The sequence below is a fragment of the Lepisosteus oculatus genome, chromosome 12 (genome assembly GCF_040954835.1).
Source record: "Lepisosteus oculatus isolate fLepOcu1 chromosome 12, fLepOcu1.hap2, whole genome shotgun sequence".
NCBI lineage: Eukaryota > Metazoa > Chordata > Actinopteri > Semionotiformes > Lepisosteidae > Lepisosteus > Lepisosteus oculatus.
Window position 1 is genome coordinate 2854359 of NC_090707.1, and position 27873 is coordinate 2882231.

General features: G+C 43.0%; 1 protein-coding gene across 2 annotated transcripts; it reads left to right on the forward strand.

Annotated features, from left to right (window-relative positions):
* The first annotated feature begins 7955 nt into the window (after nucleotides 1-7955).
* Nucleotides 7956-27574, forward strand: epc2 (enhancer of polycomb homolog 2 (Drosophila)). 2 transcript variants are annotated; one of them, XM_069196455.1, is made up of 14 exons: nucleotides 7956-8372; nucleotides 10743-10902; nucleotides 11383-11528; nucleotides 12505-12711; nucleotides 13265-13413; nucleotides 13983-14115; nucleotides 14275-14463; nucleotides 15260-15349; nucleotides 15581-15720; nucleotides 16210-16550; nucleotides 24277-24413; nucleotides 24854-25013; nucleotides 25569-25906; nucleotides 26319-27574. In XM_069196455.1, the coding sequence occupies exons 1-14, from the start codon at nucleotides 8220-8222 to the stop codon at nucleotides 26385-26387; spliced, it is 2412 nt and encodes an 803-aa protein (XP_069052556.1). In that variant the 5' UTR covers nucleotides 7956-8219; the 3' UTR covers nucleotides 26388-27574. The 2 variants fall into 2 exon arrangements, with proteins under 2 accessions (XP_069052556.1, XP_069052555.1); XM_069196454.1 differs by having other exon boundaries at nucleotides 24283-24413; nucleotides 25569-27574.
* Nucleotides 27575-27873: the final 299 nt, after the last annotated feature.

Genomic DNA, 27873 nt, shown 5'->3' on the forward strand with positions numbered 1-27873 from the left:
GCTTTTATATGATTATGTTTAAAAAGCTGTTTTTGTATTAAACAGCAGAGGAAAAGGCATGATTATGTAATCCCTTGATTATGACAGACACTTGACACCTGTAAGTGTTTGTTAATGTCTGAATCGAATGAACTTTACCAGCTGAGTGTGCTTCTGGGCTTTCTCTGAGCAGGTCCTTATAAAACTCAGAGGAGCACAGCATAGAACCGAGTGACTTTTGTCACAGTATGATGATGGGTACGTGTTTTTACACCAGACAAGGAGTATGTGAAACTTTTTTGGTAGCTTCATTGAGAATAGCTGACATTCTGACAGATTGAGGTGTTAAAATGGATTCTTAATAATGTTTAAAACTCACATTGTAGGGTATGCGCTTAACAAGACGAAAGCCATGACATGAAAGGAGCCTGAGAGGTCCATTTTAAGTTATTGTTTTCGATTGTTGTTTTATTTTTTACTTCAAAATTAAATGTATTTATTTTCTTGAATATTTTTGATACAGCAAATTTTGACATTTACAGCAGGTGTGAAAGCGTCAGGTTTATCAGCTTTGGGAAAATATTAGGTGATGTTTTGATCCTTACAACTAAACTGACTTGCAGTTTCATTTCCGTGGCACTTGTGACTTTCACTCTGCACTCCGTTTTCATGTCATTTCTCAGATTTTGTTTCAGTGCTACCATCGATAGTGTTGATAGTCTTTTACTTTGCTGTATGTTTCCCTTGATATCTACCACTGGAGTTCAATATACACTGCAAAAAAAAGTTATACCTCCAAAGGAAAAGCATTAAGTATTTTAATGTTTATCAAATCTTAAGTATTAGATGCAATGTATTATTATTAATATTATTATTATTATTAATATTATTATTATTATTCAACAGCGACAAGTGTTTCTTATCCATGTGTGGAGTACAAGGATGACAATAACAAGACAGCTCTTTTTACTATAAGGTTGTAACTGATAGACTGTAACACTTATAAGCTTATATTTCAAAGGGATGCAAAATGCAGGTCAGTTTCTCTAACTTTTAAAACTAGCTCAGAAATACCCAAATAAGCAAGAAAGTATGTGTGATCTCAGCCTTATTTCAAATGAACAAATACTACAGTGGCCAAAGCTGTACTGGTTACTTTTAAATGTAGGGGCCTTAATTTTGTTGTTGTAAATTATTAAATGTATTCCATATTTATTTGTAGCTATATGATTATTATAGTTGGCAATAATACTAATAAGAGTTGTAAACTCTGAAAGGCCTTAGAGTTGGACTTTTTGCTTTAACCACAGGTGCAGCCTATATATGGAGTATTATTAATTTGTTAACAAATATACATGTATAATTTTCTTTAATTGTTGTGCTTCTTGTGGACTGTACGGTACCTGCATCCTTTTACGGCACTGCTGATTTACAAGTCTGGATGTACAGGCTGTTGTGAAGCAACAGATTTCTATAAAGAGACTAGTTCATTTTATAAAGTGCTGATATTTCTTTCCCTCTGAAGGCCCTGATTCATTATTACAGGACAGTACAGATTCCTGTTAGCAGACATGACTGGAATGATTGACAACCCAGAGTCTGCATGTTTATGGCAGAGCCGATACTGACTTTCTCAAGCACGTTAGAGAAAAAAACAAGAATGGATATCCTGTTAGGGCCTTCGTATACTCCAAAGGGAGAGCAGAGTCAGGCCTGGATGCTGCATTAAAGAAACACTAATTCTGAATAAAACTGGAAAGACTCTGTCAAAACAAGTGTCCTGCTTTTAAACAAGGGAAAGACAGTGTAGATCTGTGCAAGGCCTTTCCAGCTCCTGCCCATGGTAATGCAGGGTTCCTTTTCAACCTGTGAAAAGCAGTGATGAGGAAAGCTCGTGGGCAGAATTCTAACTTCATTTATACCTCTGAAATGATGCTCAGATTTGCTATATAGCATAATTAGAACGACCATCCTCAATACACTACACCCTTTTCAGTAATGGACACACTTGTGTTACAGTGACAAACAGTATGCTTTATATTTACGATATTTTTAGGAACTTCTATAATTCAAGACATTGTAATTGGATTATCGAAGACTCAGACGACAAATATAACATGAAAAAACAATTCCGCCATTGCAGTTCAGTGTCTTCAGAACCTGATCAGAGGCTACAGGAATGCGTTTCTCTATTTTCACTCAGGCTTCTTGTTCCTTTGTGGCCCCGAGGCAGGCACACGGATGTTTTCTTTTTTCAGCCATTCTAAAACCCACAGTTCCCCGTTTTGTATATTTTGTCACTTTTCCTGCGCTTGACAAAGAGATTAACAAGATTCGGATCTGTTCAGATGGATCAGTCAGTGCACAGCTGGGGTGCCTTTCACTAAGTCACTGCTTGGGTGTTCTGCCATATCAATATCCAGAGCTGATGCTCAGAAAACATGTGACCAAGGCCTAAAAGCAGATACTTCAGTTTTGTTGGTAAAGTTCATTCTGCCCTTTGTGCAATGACATGGTGACCAATCACAGTCTCATGTACAAGCCCCTTGGGAAATATCTGTGTAGATCAGTTTCACATCATTTTTTGTCACAAGTTGATATGTTTTTATGTTTATAATGGTTAATGTTGTCCATTGTTTTATACCAACCTGTTTTTCCTAAAGTGTTATGTCTGCTCCAATGTGTTTTATTCATTGCAGGTGAGTGTGTGTTTGTGTGCGTTTATATTTGGGTTTTTTCCTTTGCTTTTTCTGTCCTGAACCTTATTTGGTCAGATCAACCCTTTTGTTGTCGTCCATTTTTCAGCATGTAACTCATGTTTCTATTTTCTTACCAGTGTATACTTTACAATAGTAGGCTATGTAAAGTATTTTTGTGCACTTGATTTCGTTGGTTGCTGATAGCATTGGCGTGGGTGCTAGGATTAGTTAAGTTCATTTTTTTTTGTTTTATAGAGTTTTATGGTTTCATGTAAGCAACAGTTCAATGTAAATATTGTGAACATTACAGGTCATGCAGCGATGTAACATTTTAATAATGTTGCACCTACTTTACAATTAAAAACTGGTCACTCATACTTGAATTTTTTTCCTCTTGAGGCATTTTGCTTCTTGTCTCTCGTTATACATGTCAGCTGAATAAGAACTGTACATTACTCTGACTCTCCTCACTTTTGCATCCCTGGAATTCTACCCAGTTCAGTAGAACAGCCCTAAAAACTAAAGGTCAAAGCAAATGTTACATAAAGTTTCACAAAATGCCTTGCTGTGTTACCATACGTCTGAAGTGTTCCCGAAAAGAAATTCCATATTGCATTTAGTTGCAATAAAAATCCCAACATATTGAATATATTAAAATGTCTTCTCTGATTAGTAAAAATGAAAATTGCCAAGTCAGCAATCAAGACCTTGCCACCTTTTGGGGGGAAAGAGACTGTTTTCAGGTAAGTAGTTCCTGTGGGGTCAAAACAATTTCCTGCTGCTTGCTGGCTTATCCTTAAACCACCGCAGAAGATGCACACCCCCCCCGTGCACAGGTGGATTGGGGATTGCAGACACCAGTGGCCAGGAGTAATCTGCAGCACTCAACCCTGCTCCTGGGCCGCGTACGGAGAGCCAGCTGTCGTGCAGCACGGGCGCGTGATCCGGCCAAAACAAGTCGCAAGCATCCCAGCCCCAGTGCACCACTGGGGGCAGCGTCACCGCCCTGCAGCCCTGCCCTGAGAGACACTGGACTTTCACACGCGCTCACTGCAGCCCCTTGCTCTTGGCCGATCGTGCCGGCTGTGTGCCGCTCCAGCGAGCTGGTGGGTGTGTGCTCCGAGCTCCTCGCGGAAGGGATGGGAAAACGGGTAAGAATGTCTGCAGGTGTGGCACAAGCGTTTCAGAGGGAGCACCTTTGGTCACTACCTAAAACCGCTAGAACAATAAATGTCTTAAGGTGAAGGAAATGTCCATAAACTGAAGACTTGGAAAGCCTTAAATTGGTCACAATATATTTTTTTAATGTTTTTTTATATATAAACATTTCTAAAGTCTTCTCTGTAATAAACGTTTTACCACCAACTGTTCATTGGATGCAGTCCTTTGAAATGTGGGAGATGTTTTTTTTTTTTTGATTGGCTGTTAAAATTGCACACTCCTGAGAAGAAGAGCCATTTAAATAGCAGTATCTCCTGGATATTACAAGATCAGATTACTTCCGCTTGCGTGAGCTGGAAGGTCACCTTTCGATCATCGGACCACTGAATGTTTATTTCACACCGTTCGTTCTCTGTGGAGAGACTGATGGAGGGCTCCTGCCTACGTGACTCACACCAAAAGTGCCTCAATGAATAAAACTGGGTCTCTTCTCCTGATGTTGAAATGTTGTATGGTTACACCTACTGGATACCAGTTAAAGCCTAAGTAAATTGTATGAAACATATCTCTGGACATACAGGGGAAGGAAATGGCTAAAAAAGCTGACAAAGTTAGAAGTAAAATGCTGTAGCCTAGTGTATATATTATGAAAGACTAAGTAACAAATACATAAAGTAATATTTCTATTCTCTCATAACGCACACTGCGAAAATTCATACAATCCAAAGGCTTTCACATTTCTCTCAATGGGGATCAACACTGCTCCTGTTGTAGTCTTGCAGCAAAAGGCTGCTTCCAACTTTTCCCACCGATTCCACTTTCACGGGCTGGTATTTCTCTTCAGGTTAAGTACCTGAATGCAATCGCTCCATACCAGAGCCGTCACTGTGTCCTGCTGCCAGTCCAGAGAGCCTTCATGACTCAGCCGGATTTATCATGACGGCTTTATGCAGAGCAGCCTGATTGGCTGCCCTCCAGCAAAGCCATCTTGATTGAAGGGCCTGGGAGTGACAGGCAGGTGCTCTTGAGCCTGAGATACCATTGCAGCACTTACAGGAAAGGCAGCTCCCCTTTCCCGGAGAGCCGGAGAGAGCCTGTTAATTCCAGTGATGAAACGGAGGCTGGACTCCATTCTGCAGGCAATCAGTGTTTTTTTCCAGCGTGACCCACCTGTGCGGTTTGCAGTCCTGAGGAAATGAGCGCGGGCTCTTCCCGAGCCGCTCACTGGCAGGAGAGCGGTCGGCTTGGCCGGCGTGGAGACGCCACAGCTACAGTATCCTGCTTCTGGGGGAAACGCAGTGTTTCCGTCATTCAACAGCGAAGCGTTGAGGCTTTCGGACTGAGAGGGATCTTGAGAGCAGGCCACAGCGAAGCTCACGTGGGGGGTGACTGAGAACGCGACTCCCTTCCCCGGGGTTAATGGGAAATGAAAGGAATGGTCAACCAAAGAGAACTGTACTTGCAGAGTTTGGGGCACATCTCAAGCCCCTGAAGGGGTGAAATGTTGAGTTTAAAAACAGCTTGTTGTGTACGAGGCGAACTGAGCTTGTGAATTGACGTAATTAAGAATTTTAATTACTTTAATCCCCATGTGTGTTACAACGTGCTGCCATTTTGCTACCAGGCTGTCACTCCTGAGAGCTCAGTAGCTCCAGATCAAGTCCAGACCAGAGCCATGGTGCCTCATCGGCCCAGAGCTCGTCCTGGGTTCTGAAGAGCACAAGCCCTTCTGTCTCAGGTGAGAGTGACCAGATGAAAGCAGATGTCTTTAATGAGTCTGTGAAATGAAATATTGGAAGGGACTGCATTTGCAAATACTTCCATAATTACGTTCCGGTTTTCCAAGTGTCTTGCATTTTCATGTCGTGCAGTGAAAGTAGTTGTATAGTTGCAGAATTATTGCTTTTTTGGGATCATTTTCATTGCAACTGTCTTCTCACTGTGGTTAAAAATCCACCACTGGGGTGCAGTTTCACAGTGCAAAAGGAAGCTTTTCTGATTGGTTTAGAATATGTCTGTACAAAATGTATGTACAAAAACAACATTAACAAGAAATCCGAACAGTAATCTTTTTTATCTTGTGCATCACAGTAGGTGTTGAAGCCTGGATTATTCCTTTTCCAAAATGTATCCACAATTTTCACATCTGAGTAACCTGAACTGTAGTTCCTGTAAAGCTCCTGGACCAGTATCTGTATATATGTATACTGTATGTTTTTTTATTACATAACAAAATAGATGGTTCAACCCCGTGAGCAAAAAAACAAGATGTGGTCGTTTGGAATGATCCCAGTCTCTGGGATCTGTGGTGACCCCTGGCTCACCTGAGAGATGACACAGTAGCACTCGTCTGACTTGGGCGATATCAACAAAAAACACCCTGTACCGTTCTCGCCAGCTTTCCTGCGAACTGCAGGAATGATCTAATTGTGCAGTAGGGTCGCGCTGTATGAGAGGATTCCAAGAAACCAAAGTGAGATCTTAGTCCTCCTGTGACTAATGATTTCAATTGGCATGCCACGAGCCAAAGAGCTCAACAGATGAAAATCACAACTTCCACTGTAACAAATTGAGATGGACCTTGACTGGCAACATTGTCATGCAAGCCAATCTGCCTCTCTTCAGTTAACTGGTTTACTGTTGTACTGGTGCACAAAGTGCAGTGAAACTGTTTCGATTCTTCAACATCTCGTTAAGATCTGGTACAGTTTCTAAATCCCGGAGTTTTGAACAATGGAAAAAAGCTAACAGCAAAGAATCTCTTAAATGTAACTATTGCTGAATATCACGTTAAACGTGAAGAAATTGGAGATTATAACTTTGATTCTACACAGACAGTACCAAAAAAGCATTTTATTAAGCTTTCAAATGAATATACAGAATAAAAGCATAAATAACTAAATATGAGGTACTCTTACAGAAATACTTTTTTAGTAGGACAAAATTGAAATAGACCTTTCCACCCAGTGATGTTTAAGAACGATTATACCCTTTAAGGTGCTATTGGTTCAAAATGCTGTAATATAAACTAAAGATTTAAATAAAATTCAAGACTAGACAAACACCTGGCAGACGATATTCAATGCAGACAGATAAAGTGTATTACATTGAGGTAGCAAAAACATTAGATGTTAAAATGGGAAATGTCTACTTATGGAAAAGTTTATATTATTGTAGACAAGCTATTTGCTGTCTTCTAGACGATGTGGGGAAGCAATTTAAAACACCAAATATATCGTCACAACAATTAAACTTGAAATTTAAATCAAGACAATTGTGCCATTGTGCAAAGGACTATTAGTACGAGTCGCTACAACCCGACGGACCAGTGATGCCGAACAGCCTCCTCTGGTCCGGAGCCTGTCTCGGGCTCTTGCAGCGGGTTCGGACTCGGGCCGAGTGCTGCTCTAGAGACTCCACAGCTCGGGAGGCTGAGAGACCAGCCCTTGTCCTCAGCTGCTCCACATGAACACCAGGGGAGCAGGACCTGCCAGGGCAGTACCGCCCGGGAGGAAACCTCGGGTTTTCACGGCGCCGAATCTCCGTGTGAACTACTTTAACACTCACGGGGAGTCACCTCGTCAGGCAAGGAGACCTGTCACACGAACTCCCTTTCGGACTTCATGATTTATGAATCATTCATTTTCTTTTCCTGAAAAAAAAATCTTGAAATCAGAAATTGGCGTGTTTTTTTTTTTGCATATCTTTTTTTTTGCAAAAAGCTACTGGTCGTTTACACATTTACATCACGGACGTCTGAGTTTATTTCGGGTAGCAGTGCCTATGGGAGTAGATCGATTTAGGACAGCCAGTCGCAAGTGCCCAACAAGGCATCAACTTGATAAAATATCTTTGGGAGAGAAACCACCGGAAGTTGCAACCATGCGGGGCAACGGATCGGGACGGTGCTGTGTTGTGTCAGCCCACCTCAGGACTACAGGAGTCCTGTTGGGTCAGCTGGAAGCGGACTGGTCCTCGACGAGCGACGCGCTCCGAGCTCACAGCGCAAGCGGCGGGCTGCGCGCGCCCGGCCGTCGGAGCTCGTGCCGCCTGCCGCCGGGGCTGCGCGCGCAGCGCCCCGGCCCCCGCCGCCCGGGTGTCTCGCGCGGGCTGCCGGGATCGCTCTGCCGCTGTGTGGAAATGTCCGCCATGTTTTCCATGGCGCAGGGAGCGGATCGACCGAGGGAAAACCGCCTTTAAATCCGGGAAAACTCGACCGAAAACGGCTTCCCTCGCTGGATTCCGAGCAAAGGGGAACCCATGAGTCCGGCCGCGGCGGAAAGAACCGGGTCCCCAGTGGTTTTAGTCCGAGTTTTCGAGTGAACTGTGGCGGGATAAATGTTTCCTTCCAAATTGATGTTATTGTGATCGGCGACAACAATGAGTAAACTCTCGTTCCGAGCGCGAGCGCTAGACGCCGCCAAACCTCTCCCCATCTACCGCAACAGAGACCTGCCGGACCTCACCGACTGCGTCTCCATCAACCGGGCCGTGCCGCAGATGCCGACGGGGATGGAAAAGGAAGAGGAGTCGGTATGGCCGTATTTTAAAATTATATTTTGTTGTTATTATTTAGGGAGCGAAGCGGGGTGTTGGTATTCCTGGCAGGTTTACGCAAACGTCCATGCGTAGCACTCTATGAGCGCCGCTGTGGTCTGCGTAGTCTACGCAAACATCGTTTCCGTATCTGGCGGTGATCGCCATGTTTACACTCGGTGCGCAAGTTACGCAGATGGCGTAGGGCAGCGGGTCTATTTCTGAGTAACGAGAGGGAAGTAATACGTAGCTTTCTTTGTGAGTCCCTAGGTATTTTGCTTTTGGGGAAATGCTTTCCCGGTTCAGTGTGTCTGTCTTTGTCCTTACGCAGCGCAGTTAGCGTAAGGAAATCAGTGAGCCAGTTTCATAAGTGAAGTTAGGTTTGCGTACGTTGCTTTGATAAACAAGGTTTGTGCGTATAGTGTTCCGCCATTGGTCCTGCGCTGCTCATGTTGGACCGACAGAGATTTGTGCATTATTACTTGCAGATGAACAAGCTCGTAGTTAACAATATGCAGTTCACATGCGGGAGCCAGCGTGCCTCTGTGATAACACTGCACAAGTTAGAGGTACTGGCAGTGCACACGTTTGCTCATGCATGCATGCATTCAATGTGAAAGACGTGATTGGTGTAAGTAGGCTTGTGTCAGATAATGGCTTATTAATTAATCCTCTCTGATCAGGATGGCTTGTGCATTGCAGCTGAGCTCGTAGCGTGCTTGCATTTTTTTTTAGTTGTTGCCGTTTCTCATTAATATTCTGAACTGTTACATTGGCGGGGCTGCGGGTACTCTTGCAAGATGCCCCAGCCGTAGTAGTAATCGCCACCCGTGTTGTCAGCGCAAGAAATTTCTCAATGGAATTTGTCGTACCTGCAGGGGCCCCGCCCCCTCCGCGCCCTCATTGGCCAGGCGCGCCGGCGCGCTTTTCATTCTGTCAGAAGTCGAGCTGTGAAGCCCTCTGGGGTGAATGAGATTTACACGTCTTTTTTATCATTTTTGTGCCGAACACAAAGTTTCATTCTGTTATGCTTGCTTGCAGCGCGTATCGAGAAGAATCCGTTTTCGTTATACATCTTTAGGTTCCCCTAAGCTGTCTTGAAGTATAATGTTTTTTTGATCAACCTCTGTTTTCAGTATTATTGCAGCCCGGTCTGTTCTAACTACACGATCTGGTAGTACAGTGTGCATTGAGGATGCAGAATAAGCACTTGCTCACTGGTGTAGCGCTTTTATAGATTTTCCACCAATTTCTTTTTTAATGGTTCTGATACAAAAGAAATCAAAAGGTGATTTGGTCTAATCGTTTGAAAATCTTCATATCAGGCACTTCTAAAATATAAGTTGTGCTCGCCAACAAATACCTTTTTTTTAGTTTTGCGATGCCACTCAGCTGTAGCACCTGTGAATCACAAACCACATCACCAGATTTTGTGAATTAAGTTTGAATATGTTCCACTGTTTGATATTCAGATGCTTTGCAGCCCTTAATGAAACTTCTAAGGGGAGGAGCTGTGTGCTTTTGATCTCAAGCAAAGTGCATTTTTTTTCTTTTACTCATTGCAAAATAACCTAGATGTCACATCACATTCTGCTTTGTATTTTTTTACATTTTTCAGCACAGGGTGGTGTGCATCTGTAATCACACCTGCTGCAGCTCTCAGTAGTCACAGGCAGGAGGCCCTGTTAATTAGCTCTGCTGATACCCCTGGCCAGTGATCAGCCTTTGCCATTTGAGGGCATCGAGATCAATAATGATCACTAGTATTCTAGCGAGCCTCTGCCATGTCTAGTGATTCAGGATTTTGTGGGATTGAAGATTAACTGGAACGTCTGACCAGATCCGTGACACAAATTGCCATTCGGGTGCCAGCCGGTCCTGATCTCCGAGCTCGGACCCAGCTGTGGCACTTGGCTCAGATGGGGGGTCTCTGAGAAGGAGGGCCCAAAATCAGTTAAAGTTTTATGCACGTAGTGATACTGTGCTCCAGAATCGTATTATCCAAATATGTTTTCATTTGCGATATGTTTTCTTGATAATATCAATCAATATTGATTAGGCAAAGCAAGCTAACTGTTGAGCTGAGGGACACGCAGCTCCCAGCTCCCGGGAGCAGAAAACATACTTCACATTCCTTAGAGTCGTCAGTTTTAGCTAAAATGCATCCCATATCACGAAGAGCATAAAGCTAAGAGTCGAAACTGAGTTTAGGGATGCCATCAAGTCGGCAATTTTGAAACATTTTTAAAATTGGGATGTTTTCACCTGTTGTGTTGAAGATATCGCGGTGGATGGTAACTGCCTCTGTGACGAGTGGTCGATGCAGATTTGTCTCTTACAGTACGTCTGGTTTCCTTTCCCTTCCAGGAACACCATTTACAGCGAGCCATTTCAGCACAGCAGGTCTTCAGGGAGAAGAAGGAATGCATGGTTATTCCGGTTCCCGAGGCCGAAAGTAACATCACCTACTACGACCGCCTTTACAAAGGAGAGTTCAAGATTCCCAAACAGCTTATCCACATTCAGCGTGAGTCTCTGTTCGATGCTGCGTGTTTAAATTCCAGCTGTTACTTCTTTCCCCACTTTAATGTGTTGCGCAGGTTTGTCAAGAATCAGTGGTAGGCCTGCCAGGAAACGCATTTCACTGCCAGTGCAGAGCGTAGCGAGTATGTCGCGCTGTTCTAGTTCCCAAAGAGAATGCGGGCAGCTACAACTTCAGAATTGTTTCTGCAAAAACTGCCTTAACTGTTAAAGGTTTTGCACACGTGTGTTTTTCTTTATTTAGGGTTCCGAAAGTTCCATTGGTAAACCTGAAATCTGTTAAATCCAACACTTTAAGTGATAATACTCTAAATGTGGTAAAAAGTCCCAATTATATCAATATAGCCATTTTAGAGATTGTATAATTTTTAAATTTAACATACACTTTCCGGATAGAGGAATGCATTGCTGCCTCCTTACAGTGTGCGCTGTGCGGAAACATTAACTTTCAGTCTTGTCTTCTCAGCTTTTAGCCTGGATAATGAGCAGCCGGATTACGACATGGATTCTGAAGATGAAACCTTGCTCAACAGGCTGAACAGAAAGATGGAAATTAAACCCATTCAGTTTGAAACAATGATCGATAGATTGGAAAATGCTAGTGCGAACCAGGTACCCATGTTGTGTGGCTTCATTATTACTTTAATTTATTGCGTTGAGTCTCGGTAATGTGTATGGGGGCCTCTTGGGGCCCGTGCTTGTTTTCTTGGCCTTCCGGACACTTGTGTGCATGCAAACGGAAAAGGTTTGATAAAAGGTAGTTTGTTTCTACCTGGTAAAACGCTGTTGTCAGAGCACAGATTGAGCTCTGTGATCACGGGTTCGAGTTCAGGTTAGGTCACTGTGACTGGGTTTCCCCAGGAGGCGGCGCACTGTTCGTTGAGCTGCACTGAGGGAGGGGTGGGATTAGTCAGCCAGGGCTCTCTCTGACACAGTGCCCCCTGTGGACTCCCGCTTGCAGGCTTGCGGTGTGGTCGGTGAGGGAGGTGCCTCTCCTCCAATCAGCACTGAGCCTCCTGCATGGGGGTGTGGTCGGTGTGACGTGCTGGAAGATGATTGGCTTGAAAGCCGGTTGTGTAGGAGGAATCTGTCTGCTGTTCCTCGTAACCCCTCCCACCCACAATCATGGGGAATGTAGATGGCAGCCAAATTGTGAAAAATTAAATCCTTCCAAATTACAGATTAGGTAGGCATACTAAAAGTAAATGGCAATTCTAAATTAATGAAAAAATAGTTAAAATTGGGATTTACACTGTGTGTAATCCGTCACGTCATATGCGTGTTGCACAGCTAATTTGTTTTCTTACCCCCTTGTCAGGGAATGGCCTTTGAGTTTCTTGTTTTTGTGTTTCAAAGATCTGTGCAAGAAATTACCCATGTAGGAAGTTTTGCATGCACTCCTTTTACATTTTTAGGCAGAAACAAGGAAGTTTGAAGAATATATATATATCCAGTTGTCCCGTACTGCATATTTAAGAGTTTGTGTTTTATTTTGGAATGTACTTTTATTAGCGAAGTATATATTTTGAGGGGTTGGTCAGCGGCGGCCAAGTTTAATAGAGCATTTTCTTTTCTTTTTTTTTTAAAGCTCGTCACCCTTCAAGAAGCCAAAGTGCTGCTGAACGAAGATGATTGTCTTCTGAAGTCCGTGTATGACTACTGGGTGAGGAAGAGGAAGAACTGCAGGGGGCCCTCCCTCATCCCCCAGATCAAGCAGGAGAAGAGGGACGGCTCCACCAACAGTGACCCCTACGTGGCCTTTCGGAGGAGGACGGAGAAGATGCAGACTAGGAAGGTGAGCCCCGTTCCTCCTGCGCCTGGCATGTGACTGCCACAAGAGCTGGGGGACACAGCCTTGTGCAGCTATGTGGCTTTAAATTATTTTTGTGCTCCTAGAGCGGTACTCTTTGTAACCTTACCAGTACGATAGTGGGAACTGTGACCGGGAATTCAGTGACCAAGTCTGGTTGATGTGGTCTCTGAATCGGGGCACGCATTAGTTGCGCGCACTGCTAGTTGGTGCCTTTTCTTGCGGGCGGAATAATTGTGGGCTGGTTAACTCCCCTAGAGCAGCTCACAGGAATGTGATCATAAACTGTGCAACACAGATCTGTAGTTACATTTCTGCCTTTGCCCCAGCTCAAAGGTTTGTTTGCAGCCTGGAGCTTTGTGCTAATAAATATCATTCCTGTATGCGATTGTTTTTATGCTTATGTACGTTTCAGAAGAACGTTGTGAAATGCCCCGCGGGCTGTGTATGCCTTTTGGCTGTATTTCAGCTTTGGTTAGTGTCTTTTCCAGGCTTATTACACAAAGAAGCCTCACACACCTTCTGTTTTCTGTATTAGAACCGTAAAAATGATGAAGCCTCTTATGAGAAGATGTTGAAGCTGCGGAGGGAGTTCAGCAGGACGGTAACGATTCTAGAGATGATCAAGAGAAGAGAGAAATCTAAACGGGAGCTGCTGCATCTTACCTGGGAGGTGGTGGAGAAGAGGTATCCAGCCCTTACAAATCCACAGACTTGTGTTAAGCGTTATACTCTTACCTCTCTGAGAAATGTTTTCTTGTAAGATGATGTCATTGGTTATTTGATGTTTGTATGACTTAATTTATTTACACACACATTGTTGGTAGTCAGTTGCACAAAATGGGCTTGTGGCTTTTGAAAGTCAACAGTCTAGTTTTAATAATCTAGAACAGTATGCTTTTTTTGTTATAGTTTAAATATTTGCATTTTGTTGCTAGTGAATCAGTTGTTCAGTTGAATCAGTTGCAGAGGAGATACTGTTTTCAGTACGTCTGCAGCGTGTGTGAGGTGGAGTTAATATAGTGAGTGGGTCAGTTATTATCCCTGGTGCAAACCTGAAAATTTTACTGGTGCAATGATTCAATAAAAACATTGTCCCCTATCACTCCCCCTCTTCTGCCATGACAGTTTGACATCTGAAAAATGGATATGTTGTTATAGAGTGGCTCAGGAGTTTTCTTTTTAACAGGTCATAAACTGGTGCTTTAATGCAGGGATTAAATAGGATTTTACATTTCCCTCTGTTCTTTGTGTAGATATCAGCTTGGTGACTTTGGAGGTGAAATTCTGAATGAAGTTAAGATTCCTCGAGCAGAGAAACCTGTATATAGCACTCCGGTGTCTCTACACAACGGGACTCATCACAAAACTTCAGAAAGTAAAATAAAGGTAAACAGTGTTTGGCTCATAAAAATGTAGCATTTAGGTTTAGGACTGAGAAGGTCCACAAGTGTAGGTTTATTCAATTTCTTGTTCTTAATAAAAATAATAAAACACATTATCTGGCTTTTTATACTAATGTCATATTGAAAATTTCCCATTCAACAGCATTCCCACCATGTCTCAATCAAAGATGAATCTCATTTTGATTTCCTTCGACCAAAGAAGAAATACTCCCAGAAACTGAAATTGGACTTGTTGCACCAGCAGTCCCATTCTGAGCACCAGCCTGCCGTTAATAAGTGTGACATTAAGCAGTATGACTTCCACAGCTCAGGAGATGAGGAGTATCTGCAGGTAAGGGAGTCTGACACTAACTTGGGATAGAGCTTAAACCGGGTTTTTTTTTTGCAGAATTAGTTGCTGAAATGCTTCTGTTAAAGAGCGAAAAAATAGGAGGCTTTTAAGTCCATCTACTCCATTTGGTAGGTAGTAGTTAATAGATCAGTGGGTCTGATCCAGCTGTTTCTTGAAAACAAAAAAACAGCTTATTTTCTTCAACAAGGGTAGAAAAGGGTTTATGAACACTAGACAAAGCATCTCCACAACGGTTTAAAGTCATTTATATTTGATGCTTATTTTTAATTAAGTTGACGTCTTTAGACACATCAGTTTGCACTCAATTGTCAAATATTAATTTTGCAAAAATAACAATGTAGGAAACTAGAAACCAATTAATACAATCGCATAATACAGAACAAAATAGAAAATCAAACTGCAGGCTTATAATATTGCTGTCTGCAGGAGTTGAATAGAGCATTGTAATGCCAGACCACTGTCAGGGGCACCGATATAAAGATGAGTCCTAGGGAGGCACTGTCACACTGTGTAAAACTGAATGTTAGAGGCTGCTAGATGTGAGTGGCTATAGAAAGTCGCCACCCCCTTCCAAGATGTGTACCTTTTGTTGTATGACACTGAAAATAAAAACAAATTAAGTTAGGCTTGTTCCATTTTTATTGACACACATTAGCCTGGTGAAAATAATATTCTAAAACATTCTGAAAATTAATTAATATTGCAAAAGTAAAATGCCTTATTCGGATAAGTGAACACCGACGGATATGAGTTTCCGACGTCCTTTTCCCCTCAGGTACCGTCTCCTACGTCGGAACCGGATGAGGAGAGCGATCCGGATGGGCCTTTTGCTTTCCGAAGAAAGGCTGGGTGTCAGTACCATGCTGTAAGTACTAGAGCCGCAGACGGGGGCTGTATCTCTCCTCTAGGAAGTGGGGGTTCCTCCTTGAGGTGGGGTGCACGGAGACGCACGCCGTGCTGCGCGCTCTTCTCCTCGGGGCTCCTGTGCGGGCTGTGCCGGCTGTCCTGGCGCTGACCTTGCCCCGCCGAGCCCTCCAGAACGTCCGGCGCGCCCTGCCGCCGTGCCGCGTGTCTTACACTTGTCCCTCGCCCGCAGCCGCGCGTGGACCAGGCCGGCGGAGTCCTCTGGGAGCAGCCGGAGCTGGCGGGGCTGCGGCACCGGCACTGCCTGACCGCCCTCACGGTCCCCCGGAGGTGCATCGGCTTCGCCCGGCGGCGCGTCGGGAGAGGGGGCAGGTATGGAGGAGGAAGGCGTTCGTCTCGTTCCGGCGTCCTGTCTGTCCCCCGCCATCCCCCCCGTGTACAGGCTGAGGGCGAGGGCGCCTGGTGGAGTCGCCCTCCCTGAGCTCTTTCACATCCCGACTCCACACCTCCTTCTTCAGGAGGGCTTTTCTCCTACTGCTTCTGTCGGCCCCTTTGCTCTCCTGCTGTGTCCCGAACCCTTACTGTGATCGTGTCACGCCGCTGTCTCCTCTCATTGTGTGCCTTTTCTTCTTACCGTGCAGCGCTTTGAGAAGCCACTTTTTATCACATCAGTTTTAGTGTTGTTGAGCGACATGGTTGGTGCAGAACAAGTCACTATACTCGGGAAAACAAGTCCACCCCTACTAAATGACATGTAGTGCTCACCTGCATGCTTAGTTCGTCTTAAAAAAATGCAGTGAAGTTCTGCCACATGCTTCTCATTTACTAATGGGCTGTTTCCCCCCTCCCCTCCTCTCAAAGGGTTATAATGGACCGAGCATCTTCGGAGCACGACCACGTTTTAAAGCAGTTGGACCCAGAAGTGTTGGCCTCTACCCCCAGCAGCATGGTCTCAGACTATTCAGACACTTCCACATGGACCAATGCTTCCAGAGCACATTCTGGGAATGTGAACTCACTTACGGAAATTTTGAGCAATATTAAAATGTGCAGGTGGCGGTATTTTCGACCGCAGCCTACACAGGCTAAGAACAATGGCGATAATGGCAGCACGTTTAAGAAACTGGGACAGACTGTGAACAATAAGAGGATAACTGGAGCTTCTGTTGCGTTGTTAAGCCCTAACAAGAATGGAATTACAGGTGAGTACGAAAAACTTTTGTTGAAGTTTTATTTCCGTTTGGAGGTGGAAAGATATTTTCTTGAACCTGTCAGAAGTGTTTCAGAGGGCTCTGTGGATTTGTTTTTGTATTCCACCTTAAACGTGTTCATCTGTTACACAGCTCCTTGCATTGTATTAGCCATCCTGAAATTGTATGAGAAGATAAATATTTAAACCACAGGAGGCTCCTGGGTCCGTGAACAGCACTGTAGAATTCTGTTTCAACATTTACACTTTTACTGTTGCTCCTGTACCAAAGGCCTCTTCGGTAGAAATACTTTTATTTTAATTAATGAACTTAAATATAGTAGCTGCATGAGTAAGCGTAAAGAATGTTAGCACCAGTCTTCCTTTTGCCTAAAGTTGCTGTTGTGTGGTGTACAATCCAGTACCGTATAGTAAAATTAAACATGCTAATTAAATTATATGAATAGTATTGTAGAGCTGAGACTGGTTCATGCCTATCACCAGTGTCGAGGGTGATGGATTTCATGCTGCAGTCTGCATAGCGTTGGTGCCTTTTGCTCTTCCTTCCAACGTTTTCAGACTTCTTTTCGTCAGAAACTCCTAATCGAAACTTTTGACATCCCATTTAAATGAAGAGAAACAGAGATGGAAAATACCAAAATGAGACTCTTGTTTTCAGTTAAGTAAGATGGTGATGTCGTTGTAGCCAGGATGATTGCACGAATTGAATCCTATGGATGTTGCGGACTGTATCTTATACGTGCACTGACACTGTCGAGGTTCCCAGAACAGAAATTGATCTGCTGGCGTGCTGAGGCTTTGTTCTGCAGGCGCAGGGCTACTGGAGGACCAGGGCTGAGAACCAAGTGTTGTTCTTCATGTGCTGGCCTTCGCAGACATCCAGTTTTCCAGTTGCTGGTTTTATTAGGTTGCTGGGTAGACGCTAAACCTGAATGGTTTTAATATCGGTGGCATGAAATGTAATTTTTGTAATATGTTTTCACTCAGATTATGGCAGGAGTAGATACTTCCCCTGCAGGCAAGTATCTGCTGGTAAGGCTTATTGTTTTTAAAACAGTTTGCTAAGAGCTCATAATGCGTAAGAGTATTTTTTACACTAGCAGGTTGTACTGGTGTAGCTCAAAGAGAAAAGAAGTACACTCTGAACTCCTGAGAGAGAAGTGTGAAGAGCGTCACATGGTTTGGCTATTGAGCGGCTCTACTTATCAAAGACACAAAGCAGGTGGTCGCAGGGCTAATCATCTTGTCCTTTTTGTGTCTGAAAAGAATAACCTGTGTCATATTTCTTGCTAACGTCTCCTGGCATCACTGCACCAGATAGGTGAACTAAGAAGTAAGGCTGGGTCTCATTCACTGCCACCATGGATGCGCATTTCAATTCAACTTTGTCATTATACTCATACAGGTGCATAGTATAATGAAAAGTGTTTCTCTGGTGCAGTACCTACAGAACAGCAGACAAGACAATAGAGAGCAAATACAATAACAATGTAAACAACGAGTACAGTACTAGTGTGACAGTACCCATATCTGTTAAAAACTGTGAAAAAGTATGCAAACAGTGCAAAATAATACAGCAATTATCAAATAGGACAACTCAGTCAAGTACAGTTTTAAGTGCAAGCTCGTCTTACATTCAGTTGTCGTCATATTGAAGTGCTGTAGGTTTTGTTCTGAAGAAAAGGCTGCTGGTCGCTGGGCAGGGTGCTGCTTCACAGAGGAGATTTAGGCACAGGCAAATGAATTCTGGCACCAAACTAACATAGTTTGAGTGTGCTTCTTATCTGTGGTGTTGAGCCTGCTGCCTCCTTACCTGCTTGGGACAACTGGAGCCGCAGGGGCTGGTGTAGGAAGTGTTTTGGACCGAACCTCTTGTTCCAAGGACAGCCATCACTTTCCTAAGTGTGCTGGTGCCCAGGGCAGCTTCACTCACCCGTGGAGCACATTGGGTGGAAAATGTTCAAGTTCTGTGACTTGACTTGACTCCTTCTATGTGCACTTGTGCAGATCTGTCATTTACGGTTGTATTTGTAAGGTGACCAGATTAAAGCAGTTGAATTGATGAAATGTACGTGGTTGTAGTTCTTTTGTCTTAACTGCCCTGTGTGGCTGCAGGCTCTTTGGCAAACTGCTAGCTGTAACGTAACTTCAGAATTTCATCCGTCTGTAACTCGTCAAGTTACGAGTTTTACTGGCTGTGCGGTAAATTGTAGGACTACCGTCGCTGGCTCATTTTACAGGCCTTTGGGTGAACAGTGATCTTGACACGGGTGTTCAGTTCAGCATTTGCTTCAGCACGACACGTTGCCATATAAAAATGAAAAGGTAGTGTGAAATAGCAAGATGATAAACTTTATTTTGTCTAGCACCTTTTAAAAGTGGCTTCTCAAAGTGCTTTACAGAGAGAAAAGGGGTTTGAAATACAGAAGTAAAGGGGCAGGTGGGACCAGTTAAATATAAACCCTTCTAAAAAAGGTTTTGAGTCTAGATTTGGTTAACTCCCCTAGAGCAGCTCACTTACAGGAATGTGATCAGAAACTGTGCATCACAGATCTGTAGCTACATTTCTGACTTTGCCCTGAGTCTAGATTTGATTATGCTTATGTTAGTAATAGTAGTCTAATGCTGGAGTGACTGCATATACATCTTATAGATATCTTACGTAGAACTTCATATCGCTTCATATTGATATGAAGTTCATATCAATATGAACTTTGTTAATTCCTTATCTTGTCAGCGTCTGTCTGTATTCGCACCGTAGACCTGGAGAACGATATCTCGCTCCTCTGTATTCTTTTATATGGCTGGACTGACCAATGAGCTTGAACACAGCTCATGAACAGTAGAAGCTATTTTGATTGTCACAGTTATATCAAGGTTAATAGCGTGGAAGTTTTGCACTAGTTACCCTAGCACAAATGGGGAAAGACATCACCTTGAAATGGCATTATTGATTCCTACTCCCCTCAGAAGGGTCGGTGTAAAAATGGATGTGTAACTGAAAGGCTGTGGGTTCAGATCCCAGGTAAAAGCACTGCTGTTGTTAGAGCAAGCCACTTCACACAAACCGTTCCAGTAAAGTACCCAGCTAAGTGCAATTGTATAAATGAAATTTCTATAAAATCTAAATAGGTGCAAATGTAAAACGCTTCAGATAAGTGTTTGTGGATCAGCCGAGATAGTTCTACAGAGAAACATTCCTTTTGTCCACTTTCATTGTGCTCTCTTCTGGTACAGCATGCTGAACTACTTGCTGTAGTACCTCAGTACCTTTAAGATGTCCAAGTAAGTGCAGAAATCATATTGCAAGCCATAACATTCTCCATTACAAAAATAGTTACTCAAGTTGTTTTGTAGAATATTCCCACGTTTAATTTGCAAAACCTCAGATGTTGTACCGTGAAGCAACGTTAGATTACTTTTCTTTTGCAAACTAAAAAAATGCATTTTTATTGCTCCATTGTTTTTTTTCCATATACTGTTTTTCAGTCACTAATATTTCAGCACATCTCATACTGGCTGATAAATGTTTCTAACTGGTTCGGTCCCAATCAGAGCAGTCCGCTTGTTCAGCTGCGATCAGCGGCTCGAATGGTGATTGCCGCCTTTTCTCTGTCATTTTACAAACGGGATTTTCATCTGGCATATTGTGATGACTAATTAAAAGATTTCATTTGTTTTAAATATTCATAACTATTGTTACATGCAGGCTGGTTTATTAAACCAAAAGGTAACGAATATGGTAACATTGTAATATTCTCGGTATATCATTGTAGAAGCAAAAAATTCACTCTTTTTATTCCATATCTTGCTTTTCCACAAAGCTCAAAGTCATGGACTCTAGAGTGTATTCCGACACTGTTTTTTAACACTTGAGTCGCTGCCCCACTGTGGCGCTTCTGTCAGCGTGTGCACTCTCCCTGACGGTGAGCCTGTCCAGAATGTTCCACAGGAGCGGAAGCTGACCAGTAGAAACCAGGGAGGGGCTGGAACCGGGATCAGGTTGCGGCAGTGACGCAGGTCGTCGTGCGCTTCCTTGTGGTGTCATTGCCTCGTGGCTTACGATGTTCTGGGTGGTTCGCTGTGGCGGCAAAAACTCTCACTGGTGACCACGTGTGCAAAACGCTCTTCGGGTCGCGCGTGACCAATAGGGTGACGGTGTATCTGTTTCCCGTATCGCCGTTTTTATATCGCTTAGTGTTCTCCAGCACGGCCTGTTGGAGTGGCAGGCATTTTAATTCATTTCCTGAGCTGCTCACCCAGTAAAGATGCTTCCTGGGCTTTGCTGAGGAATCCAGATGTTGCTCCCATGAGCCCGGGTCTGGGCACACCAATGACTGCTGGGCTGGTGTTGGTATGCGCTGGCCAGGGCTCTCTTGGCTTTCTGTGATCGGAGAGTCCTGAGGCCTGTGGCTGCCTCGGTGACGAAGGGAAGGGAGGTCAGTGACAGCAGTACCTCTCCACCCGTCAGGTGCCGCAGAGCCTGCCCATGACAAATGGCTGTACGGGCTAACGTGAGGCTCGTCAATGTCTCCTGGCTCCCAGGCAAGGTACAGAGGTTGCTGCTTAAGAGTCAAGTTTAGGACTGGAGCATAATAATATTGGTGCTTTTGAATATTTTTAATAAAGTGTATATGTTAATGATGTAGTTTAAAAAAAAAAAGGTTCTTTGCGGTATGCACTGTCAAACGAGGATGTTTTACTTGTGTATTAATCTAGTCCTTTTTGAATGGTGGTAAGGTGATCCGAAAGATGGGTTTCCAGTTTCAGGAAAATGGGCTATGAAGGAATGATTGTTTGAGAAAATGGTTTCATAAAGAAAAATCTAAGGAGAAAAATAGCACTAGGTGAAGTGATTAAACAGAACAATATCCAGTTCAAGGAGTGGAGTGCAGTAAATTGTTACTGATGGGAGGAAAGTGCTACAGTGGAGGCTGGAGTATGCATTTTCTCAGTATTGCAAAAGAACAATGAAGGATGGAGTGTGGTTGGCAGTAATGATGAAAAACTGTTAGACCATGCCCCAGGTTGACAAAGACCAAGTGCAGATTTTATCCAGTATCATCATTGCTAACAAAATAAGCTAATTATTAACAGAGTAAAAGAAACAGGAGCATTTTAGTGATTAGAAGCACTTATGGTAAAACGTCAGTATTCTGTCAGTCGTACTTAAGTCTCGTTTTTTTTTGCAGAATTAACAAAGCTCTTCATGCACCCAAAACAGGACTAATAACCATTGAGTGCTGAGTTGCTAATGTAGCACTCATCCATAAAAAGGGGCAACAATACGGGTTCAAGTTCAGACCAGTTTCCTTTTACGTGCGTGGTTACAGAAGGCGATAATTACACCTGCGCTAGAGGATTATCTGCGCTGCCAAAGGATTCTTGGGCCGTGTTTCCTAAACTGCAGTGGAAGTTTGGAATAGTTGCAACTGAAAAAAGTGACTAGAAGGAACTGGTTTTTCAGGGAGTTAGGAACCGGTATGACTCAGATTTTTAGTTGTTTGGAGTCCCTGGACCTAGCACCTGCTTGGCGCGCGTTGTGCATCATGAATCGCTCGTGTTTGTGACCCTGCCGAGCTACAACGCCTGCTGTGAGACAGGAACCACAACAGTTTCCGTCAGCCTGCATCTGCCACAGCGACTTTGTCATTTCTCAGAAATATTTTTTTTCAGGACAGAACAGATATTAGACCCAACTATTCGTGTTTCTTGATAAGTGTGATTTCATGAAGAGTAAAGACAAACATTTAAAATGATAAAATTAAGGGCTCTGGATACTAAGTTGTGCCAAGACATCTGTTGCAGCTTGCTTTCACATTATTTACAGGTGTTTGTGTTAAAACTTACTCAGATCTGAGGGACACATCAACTTAGTTTGTCCCTTCAGAATACACAAAAAAACATGATTTTCAAAACTGGCAAAAAAAAGAACTAGGTTAGAAAATTATTTTAAACTGTGATTTATGCCTTTCTAATTTAGGACTATTCGAAGGAACACATTTCATATAAGTGCTCTGAAAACCAGTGCAATTACAGACTCACAAGACTGCTTTGTGATCTATTCACTTCCTCCTTTTGAAAAGTGTGCTGGATCTGTTCTGCCATGAAGATTGTTTTCAAGGTTGTAAATGTTCCTAAATTCTGATGCTGTTGTATGGCTCTCACTCTTTGAACAGCAGAAAAGAGATTGCTGTAATTTTAAAAAAAAAACTTAATCTGAAATACAGAGCTGAGGTGGGGATGAATAGTCTCCGGTCCTCATAGACCTGCATAAAGACCTAACAGTGAACCTTGACTTGGAAGGATAAAAAAAAAAACATGTACTCATCACCGGGAATTCAAAGTCATTATTACATTTTAAAGGCTTGATTGCGGTGTAGAACTGCAGCAGAGTTACATTCAGTATTAACATGTCTGCACTGATTATTAAAGCAGGACTCTGTAGTGACTTGACAACAATAATGAAAGGAATAGTAGCTTTTGGCTTTTTCCCCTCTGCAGCTTCCATTTTTCTGTAGTTTGTGATCATTAAGTAGAGGGTTATTTTTGAAATATCAGATTGGTGGCACTTATTATCTGGGCCCTAGAGAATAAAACACATCACATATGAAAATGTCTGCAATGAAAAATGGTCTGTTGAAGGCTTTTGTTGATGATTCTTACGATAGATTCTTAAAATGCAGGTGGTAGGCATTCACATAATCCTTGTGAATAGAACAGAGTACAAATAAGGGATGAGCACTCGAATCGCGAATTACTGGAGTACCACAGGGATTCGTATTGAGATCCCCGCTGCTGTTCCTAGTTTCTGTAACTGATCTTGATTCTGATGCATAGTAACTAGTCAGGTTTTCAGATGACGCTAAAACGGCTAAATTAGGGAATGCTGCATGTAGAAGCTGCAAGGGAAATTAAATGCAAATGTCAACACCGGGCAAACACCTGGTAGATTACTTTTAATGTCGTAGAGTGCAGAATATTACATGCAGTTACTTAAACCAAGCCTGTCCAAAATCCAAAACGTGGGAGCCATTATCTCAAAGAAGCTACTTAAGAAAACGATCTGACGTGTTTTCCAGGTTCTAGACGATGTGACCAAACAATAAAAAAGCCTAAAGTTATGAGGTATAGAAAAAATTTGGAAATTGAGATAAAGGGGTGTTATGTTAAAATTGTATAATTATGTCTTACAAGTGTGGTATGTACAGTCTTGATCACCATGGTACAGAAAATTACTGCTGCTATGGATTTAGTTCAGAGCTTAAAGTAATGGCCCACTTTAACAGACTAAAAAAACTGACACTTTGAAGTCTCCCAAGATAAAGAAGGAACATGATACAAGTATTCAAAGTTCTCAAAGGCATTGAAAAAGTAAACCCATGGGAATTCAGAACCAGCAGTGAAATGGAATCTAGGTTGAATCAGGAGGACAGTTTTACACAATGGGTTGTGGGGGTCTGGACCAAGCTACCCAGCCATGTAGTTGAAGCTGTTACCCTGGCCTCTTCAAGCTGGAGGTGGATGAGAGCCTTGAACCAAATAAGTGCTAGCAACCAAATGATCCAGATAGGCTATAACCCAGCTGAGAATAATCATGCTTTCTTGTGTCATGAATGATCAGTCTGCACTTTAAGTGGGTTTTCCTAGCAAAACTAAACACGGTCTCTGTTCATAAGTTCAGGTGTTTGCCTTGTCTCATTGATGCTGCTCGTCAGTTGCAGGAGGAATCACGGAGGAAGAGTTCCACACCCACCAGCAGCAGCTGGTCCAGATGCAGAAGCAGCAGCTGGCACAGCTCCAACAGAAGCAACAATCCCAGCATTCCTCCCACCCCGAGCATCACACTATACAGGTATATCAGCTCAATTTTCAGAACTTTTAAGTTATGCAATTTTTATGCTGCGATATGTCTTTACCAATTTCTTACCATCGCCAAAGTTCTGCTAATATTGAAGTCACTCAGGGACTAAAATGGAACAACACAAAAAATACATGTAAACTTCACTGATTTGAATGGAATTGGCAACAATAAGCCAACGTTATAATTACGATTTGCATCACTGTCAACATTCAAAACATCTGTTACTAACACTACCTATAAAGAACATTGTAATCCCTTTATTTTGCTGATGAGACTTCTTTGCTGATGCTGCAATGCTATCGCCAATGAGTAGGAGTAAATGGAACTAGACGATACTTCTGGTCTACAAAAAAAATGGACATTTTGCGATTACTAACTGCAGGTTTCCTCCAGGTTGCTTTACAAGCTGCGTTGGGTTTGGTGTCTTACAGGTATCGGGCACTTCTGACTGCATGTCCAAGACCCTTGATTCAGCCAGTGCCCAGTTTGCTGCATCGGCTGTGGTCACTGCCCCAGGTCCAGGCTGCAGTGAGGCCAGTAAAGACAACAGACTGCACAGCATCAGTGTCAATGGTGTTGTCCAAACTTCAGGTGATTCTTGACTGACGTGCCCCGCCGTCTCCCAGTCGGACTCCGCGAGGTCACGTCTGAGGGCTGAGGCTCGTGCCACTGTTCTTGTAAGCAGTGCGTGCAGTGCGTGCCCTGCTGTCAAGTTCAGAGAGAACTTAACGAGTGTCATGGCCAGCATGAGTCTTGATCGGCTGCATGGCTGAGGTTTTGGATGACGCTGCAGGAAAGGAAAAGCCAGAATCCCGCGTGGTCTTGAGGACGAACCGCGTAGCTCCGGGCTTTCGCAGGGCAGGTCACATGTTAATGGCACATTTGTGAATGGAAAAGAAAAAAGAAAAGTCTTTGTCCCTTTTCATCAAACCTGTCTGTTAACGCACATCGCCTGTTGCAATTGTGTTTGTATTACAAGAAATCATTTTTATGCTGTTAAGTGAAAATTATGAAATTCCACTTTTCTTCTTTATAAACAGAGTATATATTTTTTTCTTTATTGTTCATGTAAGGGCAGGTTTGATAGTCCGGTGTGTGGTTGAATCGTGTAAAAGCTGTTTGGGTCTGTTCCTGTTTGCTTCCCAGGGACGTCTAAAACTCTTCATTCCACCAGCACAACCTTGAGCACCACTCCAGCAATCTCCTCTGTCCAGCTGTTGAGGACTGTCCCTCACAGCAGCACCAGCCACCTCATCCCAGCATTGTGCACAAGTACCCCCCAGTCGCTGCCTGGGAACAGCTCCTGCCTGGCTACTGCGGTTCACCTGAGCAACGTCAGCGTGGTCTCGCCCGTGAACATGCACCTCAGCACAAGGACTTCCGCGCCCTCGCCATCTGCCTTAAAGCTTGCCACTGTGGCAACTCCCCTGGACAGGGTGCCAAAGGTGACGCCCAGTAGTGCCATCAGCAGCATAGCAAGGCAAGTCAATGAGATTTTTTAATATATATCTTAGGCGTTAAGTTTTATAACTCCTTGCAGCGCTTTTCTGGACACTCCACTCAAAGCGCTTGACAGGCAATGGGGGCTCCCCTCCACCACCACCAGTGTGCAGCCCCCAGCCAAAGTGCACCAGTCCGCTCCCCACACACCAGCTCTCAGTGGGGAGGAGAGCAGAGTAATGAAGCCAGTTCAGAGATGGGGATTAAAGAAAAACAGATCATGCTGTTTATGAAAGGCAAAGGCCGTAACTGCTTTGTAAGGAACTTATTTTGCCTCGGATAGTGGAGATGTAATAGTCCAAATTCCTCTTCGTGAAACAGTTAATGTAAAGTCATTGTATCGACTTGTTGGATGTTGGATGTCTGAGGTTTTTTTCTCCCTTCTGTTTCAGGGAGAGTCATGAGCCTGAAAGACTTGCTTTGAATGGAATATCGGAGACCACAGTGGCGATGGAGGTCACATAGCCCACATCACGGACCGTGCTCCCATGTCCAGCAGTTGACACATTTCCCAGAATGAATGCAAAACCTGTGCGCCCTCTACAGTTCGCAGGGGGGCTTTACATGGACCTATATGAAATAGCAGCATATCAACATATTAAGTTAATTTGTCAATATATAAATGTACATTTTGTAAAATTGGGAAGATCACTACCTTGTAAAATAGTATATTTGTATCATTAGTATGTTATTTCTGTTACTTGAATTCTAGATATTTGTCATCATGCTTTTGCACTCGAAAATGCAACTGAATGGAAAGGAAAAAATGTGCAACAGTTTGTTTTGGGATCATGAGCATGAGAAAGGATCCTATGTCACTTGTTTTAACTATTTATTTTGCAATGTTTACATTTTGTATCTTGTACAAATCAGATTTTGTGTCTACAAAAATATTGAGATTCGCATAGTTAGCATATAAAGTTCTTGTACTTTTTTTCTAAAAAAATGTATTTCACTTGATTCATTTGGTTTCACAAATTGAATATAGATGGTCTTTTGGTAACAAGTTTAGTGACATTTTTCATTAAGACAGGTATTTTCTATTACTTTGAAGGGGCAATGGGGAACGGATTGCTTTTTAATTTTTTATTTTAAATTTTTATTTGTCCTTTTTTTGAATGTTGTAAAAGTTACAGTAACACAGTTTTTGGTGTAAAAACAAGCTGTTGTATCCATAGGACCTATTTAAATTTTTAATGACAGATTTATGCATTCTACATTCTCATTCTTGCAAATGTATAAAAACAAACTCATTAATATATTTGCATTTTAAAACTTGCCGAGGTCAAGCCAATAAATCTTCCACAGGTAAGGGCAATACTAGTATGTGGGGTATTTGGAGACTATCTGAAACCTGTCGAACCAATCTTGGGGGGGAGGGGGGTACTTGTCACAACTGCTCATCCTTTCAGATTTTTTGTATTCTTTCCTGTGGCGACAAGGCAAGTAACAGGTGAGGAAGAACATGTCTGATGATCAGCGCTAGGCCTCCCTTAACGTAGTGTAGTGGTGTAGTGAGTTCCTGTAAAAAGATTTATAGAAATGTTTAGGCAACTATTAGTTTATGCACTACTTCAGACACATTTTCCCTGTTACTTGTACTTGGATATATTACGAAATGCAGGGAAATAAAAAAAGTATACATATCAGAATCGATTCCATGTCTTCATTCCTCACCGAAGAATAACTCGCCCTGGATTCTTTTGTTTCTTTAAAGAAACGCATCTAACATTTCCTTGAGCGCCTGTTGGTGGGGTAAGAAAATCAGTTTTGGTCCTGGGAAGCTGTGTTTTTGATTGTTGTTCGTTTCAGGGGTGAAAATTCGGATTATAGGGATGAGAGAATTGCTGCTAGGATACAGTGCTTATTACCTTGGTTCCAATTTCATACCGATGTTACTGAAAATAAATCCAGTCAGCTATGTTATTACCAGCGGTCTCCTATTATCCCG